This window comes from Brassica napus, chromosome C2 (genome assembly GCF_020379485.1).
Source record: "Brassica napus cultivar Da-Ae chromosome C2, Da-Ae, whole genome shotgun sequence".
Lineage (NCBI taxonomy): Eukaryota > Viridiplantae > Streptophyta > Magnoliopsida > Brassicales > Brassicaceae > Brassica > Brassica napus.
The window spans coordinates 33,842,895-33,853,790 of NC_063445.1; the positions used below are offsets into that span (position 1 = coordinate 33,842,895).

The 10,896-nt window shown below is 37.5% G+C and overlaps 1 protein-coding gene across 1 annotated transcript; it reads left to right on the top strand.

Annotated features, from left to right (window-relative positions):
* The first annotated feature begins 795 nt into the window (after nucleotides 1-795).
* LOC106397221 lies at nucleotides 796-2,447 on the top strand. Its single transcript, XM_013837804.3, has 2 exons — nucleotides 796-951; nucleotides 1,690-2,447. The coding sequence occupies exon 2, from the start codon at nucleotides 1,709-1,711 to the stop codon at nucleotides 2,225-2,227; it is 519 nt and encodes a 172-aa protein (XP_013693258.2). The 5' UTR covers nucleotides 796-951; nucleotides 1,690-1,708; the 3' UTR covers nucleotides 2,228-2,447.
* The last annotated feature ends 8,449 nt before the right edge of the window (nucleotides 2,448-10,896 follow it).

Consider the following 10,896-nt stretch of genomic DNA (forward strand, 5'->3'; position numbering starts at 1 on the left):
TTTTCATTGGTCTAAGGTAGTAAAAATTAATCATTGTTAGATATATGATTTCTGTTATTTAAAAAAAAATCTTCATAATTTTAAAATTTAACATCGACAAATATTTAAATAATTAACATATGGATGTATAGTATTACAACATTAAATTATATCTATTTAATTTATATTATCTATAAATCCAATAACTCATATATTGTTTAAATCCAATTATTAATAGTCCAATAAAAATTTCTGGTATGCCCAAAATTTAAATGATAAGATTTAGAGATTAAATGTAACATGACTTTCTAGGAATATGTTCATTAGGTTCATTTTTTAAAAAATCACACATGAATCAAGGTTGTGACTTCTGTTTTAATATATAAGATTGTTTTGATGATTTTTTTGTGAGTTTTTTTTTGGTAAAAAAACCTATTTTATTTTTATTTGAGAAAATTTTCCTATTTTATATCAAAAGATTCAAAACGTCTGATTATATTTTATGTTTTCGTAAAACCCTCCTTAGTCCAGCGGTTTGACTAAGAGTTCATTAATGCTTCTACATCTGGAGTTCTGGGGTTCAAACTCCAGAAAACACAAATTGTGCAAATTATGGAGAAAAATATTACAAGAAATATTCAACATGGTGTATGGTGTATCATCAGACGTAGATTTCATAGGGCGGTTCGGAGTGACGATGATAGAATTGCGTCCATATATATTTTTCATCTTTACCGGACATTACAAAAAAAAATTATGTTTTCAGTTGACCCAAAACTAGCATTAGGGCCTTATAAGCCCATTAAATAAGTTGGGTTCAATTTAATATTATATCTCACAAACTGTGCCCACACCTTTTCGAATCAGCGTCCTATCGCACGCAGTTCCTCTCTCGTCTTCCTTTTCACAGCTGTGACGAGAGGATCGCCGTCGCCGTTCCCCTAATCCTTCTCGATATTTTCCTACTATCAGGTATCGTCTCCGTCTTTGTTTTCCATGTTGATTTTGGTTTTTGATACTTGGTGTAAGATTCTAGGGTTCTTAGCCTTGTATCATCCACAGATTTCTTCTTTGTCCAATCTCGAAGAATCACCCGTTTTTCTTTCTGCGCGAAGCAGTTGTTACATTCACATATTGTTGAATCAACATCTATAGACCTTTAATTTTGCTTTAGATTCGTCCTGTATAGCTCATTTCTTGGCAATGTATCTGGAAGTGTCTTTGTTCTTGTGGCCAATGCGAAAATCATTTTGCTTTCTTACCTCTTTATCTCAATGTACCTCTTTATCTCAATGTACCTCTTTGTTCTGGATATTGTGTATATCTCATTCTTGGCTTTGATTTTTAAACATTTATGTTTGCTTCTTGCCTGGTACTCATGTATATATAAGTGTCCGTGTTCTTGTGGGCACCAACGCCAAAATCGTTTAAGCTTTCTTACCTCTTTTTCTCAGTGTACCATGGATTAGTTGAATTTTACATATCACATTAGAACAAGAGTCTAACTTGTATTGCTATTAGCCTATGAAAGGCTGCTATCGTTTGATTTCATGTCTATTTGCTTTTTTGCGTTTCTATGTTTTGTTTCATCGATTTGAAGATCTTGAAATGCTACTTAGTTGCTCCTTGAGTCAGTATTAGATTTTGACGATATACTGTTGTTTACTAAGTTTGTGTGATGTGTTTCTTGATGTGGATTTCATCTTCCAGGCTGTTCAAACTCTTTAAAATGGGCGATTACACAATTCAGATAAGTTCAAGGCTGATCAATCAGTTAGCTGAAGGCGACAATCAACCAAAGAGGAAGGCGAAGAAAACCAAACCCAAAGTCTCACCACAGAGCAAGGCAGACCAAGCAAAAACACACCACGATGCAGAGAAATCAAAGCCAATGACAGAACTACCGACACAGCCACCATTCTTCTTCCCAGTACCGCAACAAGCAGCGGCAAACACAGAGCTGGAATCGATAAAATCCATTTTGAAAGAGGGTGAGAAGGTTCTTGAGAAGGTGGAGAGACAAGAAAGGAGCATCGTTCATGAAGTGACAGAGAGAGCCAAAGATCTGAGGGAGAAAGAGTTTAAGATTCCGGAACCGAAACCAATGCCTTGCTCTTCAGATCACGAAGCGTGGAAGAAATGCTACGAGGAGAATGTTGACAACCCTTTGAAATGTAGCAGTCTGGTTATGAGATTCCAGGATTGCGCCCGCCGGTTCAGACAGCAAGTGAGTTCTAAGGAAACGTAGAGACAACAAAGATTCAAAGAAAAAACATTATGAGATAAGAAGAGAACGAGATGAATGTTTAGAAGAATTGAACTTGTTTCCTTTTTTATCTTTCGAATCAAAAAAGAGGAGGAACAAATAAGCAGAATCTGTGATTTACATTCATGAGATCTTCTAAACTGTGTTCTTGAATTCTTTAAATTTTTATTTTTTTTGGATGAATGTGAAGTTAATTTCATTAGTTTCACTAATTTACCTTTTCAATTTCACAAAAAAATGTTACTTTGACATTTTTCCCACAAATTAAAAAAATGATTGAATGCATTTATGTTTTGGGAAAATTGCATTAAAAGCACTCAAATTGGCATGCATTCATATTTTAAACCTTTAGTTATTTGACTATCACTTTTAAGCTTTAACTTTCAAAGTAGCATTTCTATGGAAAAAAGATATCTAAACTAAATTGATTTTAAAATTATTATATAAATAGTTAATAGTTATAGGAGTAGGAAGTAATGTTAACTTTGTTAATATTTCAAATATATATATTTTTGTAATCAACTCCAAAGAGTATCGTAAAAGGTTAATAGAACTTGTTTGTTGTGCATACACTACAAGAAAACGTAGCAGTAACAACGGCGGTTTACGACGAAATTATTTCCTCGTAACTTTACATGGGCTTTACAACGCAATTACGACGAGACATTATTTCGTCGTAAACTCCATGGTAATTTACGACGAAAGGATTTCGTCGTAAAGTCAATGTAAGTTTACGACGAAAGTACGTGGAATGCGAAATAGTTGTAAACGTTACATCGACATTACAACGAATCATGTTACCGTTATATAAAGGTGAAAACGTGTATTCAATGTGCTTTAACTTACCTAAATTCGTTGTAAAGTCGTTGTAAATGTTCCATGTAAAATCCATGTAAAACTTTTCTTGTAAAATCATTGTTATATTTCTCTATATATATATGTCATTTCCCACAACTCTCTTCTTCACAACACACAACTCTCTTCCTCTCGAACCTGATGGCGTTTAGACTCTGTTCCTCATTCAGCCACCAATTACTATTTCGAAGATGACGATAAGGAACATGAGTCATTCGTCTGTCTGCCAATTCAGTGGAGCGACAAGGAGAAGTGGACGGAAGTGCAGTTGGTTTATACTTGAAAGGAACCTCCGACCATCGTCAAAGGTTCCTCTCAAGTACAAACCAGCTGCACTTCCGTCCACTTTCTCCTTGTCATTCCACTGAATTGGCAGACAGACGAACGACACAGGTTCCTTATCGTCGTCTTAGAAATAGTAACTGGTGGCTTAACAACGCAATTACGACGAAACCAACGAAACCAAATTTCGTCGTAAACGCCATGTAATATTACGACGCAAGTACGTCGAAAAGTAAACTTTACATCGACATTACAACGAATCATGTTACCGTTATATTTAGGTGAAAACGTGTATTCAATGTGCTTTAACTTACCTAATTTCGTCGTAAATTCGTTGTAAATAATATGTTAAAACCATGTAAAATCCATGTAAAATATTCCTTGTAAAATCGTTGTTATTTTTCAACTACCCAACTCGAAAATTTCTCTATATATATGTCATTTCCCACAACTCTCTTCCTCACAACACACAAACGGGAGAAAAAAAATCCGAAAAAAAATCAGAAAAAAAAAGATTTGAAAAAAAAATCTAAGAAAAAATGGCCGGTGGCGGTAGTATTTACGAGTTACGGAGTTGGATGTATTTGCACAAAGATTCCGACGGGAGGGTGACAAACGCATTTCTGAGCGGGCTAGAGACATTCATGCACCAGGCGGGCTGTACACCGATCACACAGGAAAGCGGTAAGATGTTCTGCCCCTGTCGGAAATGCAAGAATTCAAAATTTGCACGTAGTGAAACTGTATGGAAGCATTTAGTAAACAGAGGATTTACACCACAGTACTACATTTGGTATCAACATGGAGAGGGTTATGGGGGAAATGAAGCTAGTAGTAGTAATAATAATTTTGAGGATGGTCATCATAGTGAAGAACCGAATCATTTGCATAATGAATATAATTATCATCAAGATCATGAGCAGATGGTAGATCATGATAGGGTTCAAGATATGATTAGTGATGCATTTTTAGAAACAACTACAACAATAGCTGATGGAACTGGAAATGTAGAAGAACCTAATTTGGATGCAAAAAGGTTTTATGAAATGCTAGATGCTGCAAATCAACCAATCTACACTGGTTGTAGAGAAGGTCTCTCTAAATTGTCTCTAGCAGCTAGGATGATGAATATTAAAACGGATCATAATTTACCTGAGAATTGCATGGATGCATGGGCGGAGTTGTTTAAAGAGTATTTGCCAGAAGACAACGTGTCTGCTGAATCTTATTATGAGATTCAGAAATTGGTTTATAGTCTTGGGTTGCCTTCGGAGATGATTGATGTTTGCATCGACAACTGCATGATCTACTGGAAAGAAGATGACAAGTTAGAAGAGTGTCGATTCTGCAAAAAACCACGATTCAAACCGCAAGGCCGTGGGAGGAATAGGGTACCGTACCAAAGGATGTGGTACCTACCAATTACAGACAGATTGAAAAGATTATATCAATCTGAGAGGACTGCTGCATCGATGAGGTGGCATGCGGAACATGTCCAGAGAGATGGTGAGGTTGCACATCCATCAGACGCAAGAGCGTGGAAACATTTCAACAAGGTACACGCAGATTTTGCTACAAATATTCGGAATGTCTATCTTGGGTTATGCACCGATGGATTTTCTCCATTTGGAATGTCTGGTAGACAATATTCTTTGTGGCCAGTCATTCTTACGCCGTACAATTTACCGCCGGATATGTGCATGGAACAAGAATTTCTATTTTTGACCATATTAATCCCTGGGCCGAAGCATCCAAAACGGTCTCTTGATGTTTTTCTTCAACCGTTGATAGAAGAGCTAAAGCAATTGTGGTCAGAAGGGGTGTGGACGTACGATTGTTCCTTGAAAAACAATTTTACGATGCGAGCAGTTCTGCTGTGGACGATAAGTGATTTCCCTGCTTATGGGATGTTGTCTGGCTGGACAACACATGGAAGATTATCTTGTCCATATTGTCTTGGATCGACGGATGCTTTTCAACTGAAGAATGGTAGGAAGAGTTGTTGGTTTGACTGTCATCGTCGCTTTCTTCCACTTGCCCATCCGTACAGAAGAAATAAGACATTGTTTCGGCACAAAAAAATTGTCAGAGACGGTCCTCCTCCATATCTCACCGGCCAGCAGATCGAAGCAGACATTGATTATTACGGAGCTCAGGAAACAGTTAAAGTTGGAGGAAATTGGCATGTTCCTGGAAATATGCCTGATGGATATGGTGTGTCTCACAATTGGCATAAGAAGAGTATATTTTGGGAGCTACCCTATTGGAAGGATCTTCTCTTACGCCACAATCTGGATGTCATGCATATTGAGAAGAACTTTTTTGAGAACATCATGAATACATTACTTAACGTCCCTGGGAAGACAAAAGATAACAAAAAGTCAAGGATGGACTTACCTGATATTTGCTCAAGAAGTGAGTTACATATCAAGAGCAATGGAAACGTTCCTGTTCCCATCTTCCGGTTGTCATCAGAAGCCAAAACAACCTTGTTTGACTGGGTTGCATCAGAAGTTAAGTTTCCTGATGGTTATGTTTCAAATCTGTCAAAATGTGTTGAACGAGGTCAAAAGTTCTCCGGAATGAAGAGTCATGATTGTCATGTGTTTATGCAACGACTTCTTCCATTTGCTTTTGCCGAGCTCCTTCCAGCAAATGTCCATGAAGCACTTGCAGGTAATTATAAAACGTTAATATATATACATATGTTATGAAATGTTATTAATTTGATTACTTTTGCAATATACAGCCATCGGCGCTTTTTTCAGAGATCTCAGCACACGTACGTTCAAGGAAGAAGTCATCGAACAACTTCATCATAACATTCCGATCATATTGTGCAACCTGGAGAAGATATTTCCTCCTTCATTTTTTGACGTCATGGAGCATCTAGTTGTCCACCTACCATATGAAGCATTGCTTCGTGGACCTGTTCACAACGGATGGATGTATCCGTATGAGCGACAGATGAAACATTTGAAGGGGAAAGCAAGAAATCTTGCAAAGGTGGAAGGTTCAATAGTTGCGGGAAGTTTGACAGCCGAAACATCTAACTTCACATCATACTACTTTGCTCCAACTGTTCGTACGAGGAAAAGAGTTCCTAGAAGATATGATGATGGTGGAGTACCGACATCATATCCAATTGATGGTGTTCCTGACATTTTCTGCGAAATTGCAAGGTTTGGTGGTAAAACGAAAGAAGTATGGTGGTCATGTGAAGAGGATAAACATAGTGCCCACACTTATATTCTGCTCAACTGCGAGGATGCAATGACCCGTTACTTTGAAAGGTAAATATTTTTGTGAATGTTAATTATATGAATTGCAGTTAATTATGTATGACTTGATTATTTGTTTAATTTGCAGCATGTTTGTATCTCAAGTTGAAGAAGCAATACCAGGAATATCTGCAACTGATGTGGACACACGTAAAGATAAGCACTTTGTCAAGTGGTTAAAATCACAGGTACGTAATATATCTCATACATTGATTAATTAAGTAAGTGTTTTGATACTTCAATATTAATTAAGAATAACTGCTTTTTGCAGGTTGATTACGACGATCCTTATTATCCCGTATGGTTTCACGAATTGGTTCAAGGTCCAGTTGCAAAGGTCACCACATCACCTATGTATTTCACACGAGGATTTACCTTTCACACATACGAGTATGGGAGACATCGGGCAACGAGTAACTACGGAATATGTGTGAAAGGTGAAACGGACTTTTACGGGATCTTGCAGGAGATTATTGAAGTGGAATTTCCGGGGTTATTGAAGCTAAAATGCGTCCTCTTCAAATGTGAATGGTTCGATCCTGTTGTGAACCGAGGGATTCGGTATAACAAATTTGGTGTTGTGGATGTCAATTTTGGGAGAAGATACAACAAATTTGAGCCTTTCATTTTAGCTTCACAAGCCGAGCAAGTAAGCTTCCTTCCTTATCCTCGGCTTCGAACTTCCGGGATAAACTGGTTAGCTGCTATCAAAATTACACCTCGTGGACGCATTGTCGCTGGAGAAGAACCGCCCTTGCAAGAAGAAGACGCTATCAATGAAGTTGAGGTACCAGAACAACCAACTGATGAAATCCTTTTGATCGACCCGCAAAACTTTCAATATGAAGATATTCCCGAAGATGCGACAGATGAAGCACGTGAAGACGAGTTCGAGAGAAGCGACGATGATGATTGTAATGATAGTGATGAGAACGAAAACGATTTAGAGTGATGTAATATTGATGAGAACGAAAACGATTTAGAGTGATGTAATATATGTCTCTGATGTTGTATTTCTCTATTGTAACGTATGTTTAAAGAAATATTGTTTTTTTACCATCCTAATGTATGTGTAACAAATGTTGTTTTATATAATATGTATTTGTGTTAATTTTAAAAAAATTATTTGGAGTTTTAGGGTTTTAGAGTTTAAGTTGGAGAAAGAGCACAAAGTAGTAGAGAAGAAGAGATATGATGTTAGATGATATGTGACTTTGGGGTTTAGGGATTTCATTCTCGGTGTTTAGGGTTAAGCGTTGTAAAATCGTCGTAAACCGATTTTTCGACGTAATTTCGTCGTAAATGGAAAAACGCGGGCCTGGTAACTTCGTCGTAAACGTGGGCCTTGTAAATTCGTCGTAAACCAATGTTTCGACGTAATTTCGTCGTAAATCGAAAAACACGGGCCTGGTAACTTCGTCGTAATGTTACGAGGAAGTTACGAGGAAACCGTTTTTATATATATGGGAGAAGTCTTTCAGACGAGCACTGCTCGTATCTTCCTCCCTAACTCCTCTCCCCCTCTAAGGTAACTTTCTCTCTCTATCTTTTTTTTTTTTTTTTTATAGTTTAGGTTGTTAGTTTAGGTGATTAGTTTAGGGAATTAGTTTAGGTGATTAGTTAACGGAATTAGTTTAGATGATTAGTTTAGAAAATTATTTTAAACAATTCGTTTAGGATATATATTAATTTAATTTTTTTAAATTTTCTAGATGGCTCCTAGACCGAGACCAGCAGCTCCTGCACCTACGTATGCGGATTTGTTTGGCGATGGATCTTCCTCTAGCGGTCCATCGTCTTCTTCCGGGACAGTTCCAGACTCTCACACATCTCGGAGAGTTCCTTCGACCCCTCCTCCTCTTCCATCTCAGATGCCTCCCCCACGAGCTCCACCTGTCGCCCCGGATCAGCCTGCCCCACCGGCTGCAGTTCATCCCGATTTGCGGGTGCCAGCTCATGCACCATTCGCAAGATACACCGTCGAGGATTTGCTTGCCCAGCCCGGACGAGAGGGTTTACACGTTCTGGACCCCGATAGACCCCCGGGTACTTATTGGTAAGTACATAAAATTATTAATTTTAAATTTAAAATCTTTGATCAATTTTTTTAACAAATTTGTTATATTTGCAGGTTTGGGGCTAACAACCGTGTTAGCCGGAGCGTTTCAGAGACGATGAAGGGATATTATGACGGCCCTTATCCCAACTGGACCATGACTCCCGATCACGTCAAGACGACGTGGTTTAAATGTTTTGCGGTAATTATATTTACATATTATTAATATTTATATTGTTAATTAAATAATATTATTTTTTTTTCTAATCTTTTAAAATGTTTGTTTTTTCAGCAAAGGTGGAACTGGTCCGTAGGAATCACCGAGAGGGTGAAGAGCGAATTTATTGCAAAGGCGAAAACTCGTCTTTGCAACACCGTCTCCGATTGGAAGGACAAGTGGGAGATTTACGGCTATGAGGGGAAGCCGAGCGGGGTCACAAAGGAAGCATGGGATGGCCTCATCACCTATTGGAACGAACCCAGCTCCATCTGCAAAGCCAACTCCTGCTCCGCTTCCCGAAGAACGAGGGATAAAGATGGCCATTTGCCCATGGTTCATAGATCCAGCCAAAAAACCCATGCCGGAATTCGTCTCGAAGCTGTAAGTTTTATTTAAATTTATAATTTTCATTATTTTAAACTTGTATTTATTAATTATATTTAATTTATTTATTATTGTTGTTTATTAGTTGGAGAAGACGGGAGTTTTGCCATCTCTCTCGGACTTATTCAAGATGACTCACGCCTCACCAGATGGGGTTTTTGTGGATCCTGCATCCGAGAAACTCTTCAACGCTGTGGCGTCTCGGGTTGAAGAGCAAGAGACGCAACTTACCCAACAGTCTGCAGATGGATTACCCGTCAAGTTGTCAACCGTAGAGGTCGACCGGATCTTCGAGGAGGTAAAATTTAATAATTTTAATTTTTTTTCTTTATTTTATTATTAACTCTAAATACGGTTTTATATATATACATATAGGTGGCTCCTAGAAAGAAGGGAAGGACGGTTGGAATAGGTTCCGTTAACGAAGTTGCAAGGGCGACTTCGTCATACTATTCGAGACGGGACCAGGACAACGACCGGATGCAGGCTCGCATGGATACCCAGCAGCAGCGTTTGGACTCTCTCGAGGGTTTGCTGGATGTGATGGCGGTGGGAAATCCAACTTTGCAGAGAGCTTTGGCGGAGAGACGAGCAGCTCTCGGGATGAGCCAGCCGGATCCCGAAGCAGGAACGTCTACAGACCCGAACCCCTCAGCCAACTACTTCGATGACCATGATGTTGGCCTTTAGTTTCCTTTTTTAATTTCTTTTGTTTTGTATAAAAAATTTAAATTCTATTTAATTAATGAATTTATAGTTTTTTAAAAAAATTATTTGGTTTCATATTTAATTTTATTTCAAATATTTTAAATTTTAAAATTATTGTTTTATAAAATTTATATAATTATTATAATTAATTAATATTTTAAATATGGAGATGTAAATTCGTTGTAAAATTCCACGTTAAATCCTCGTAACGTTTACGAGGAATTTACATGAAGTCGTTGTAAAGTCCTCGTAAAATTTACATCGACTTTACGTGGAAGCCTTACGTGGCTTTTACAACGAACTATTACGAGGTATTTACATCGTCATTTACGAGGGCATTACGACGAATAGTTTCCTTCCGCTTTACGAGGAATTGACTTCCTCGTAAACGTAACTAGGACTTTACGACGAAACCTCCGTTACGACGAGCGTTTAACAACGAAACGCGTATCGATGTTAATTCTTCGTAATGCCCCTATTACGACGAATTTACAACGAATACCGCCCTCGTAAAAAATATGTTTTCTTGTAGTGATATATTTTGATATTTTATTAAACATTATCGTAAAAAGAACCATACGTATTTTATTTATCAAAAAATAGGGTTTAGGGTTAGTTTAAAATAAAAAGGAACATTGTTAAGGTTTTGTGTTTTGGGGTTAGAATACAATAATGTTTTGTGGATTCAAAATAAGTTTGTGTGTATAATGAAACTATTTGGCACCATATAGATGTAAAAAATATGAAGAGTTGGTTTTTAAACCGATAATAAATAATTGTGTAAAAGATTTGGTCCACGTTTTGTATTTAACATTTAAACTAGATCTTGCTCCACGCTACCGCGCCACTATTTAGCGTCACTATT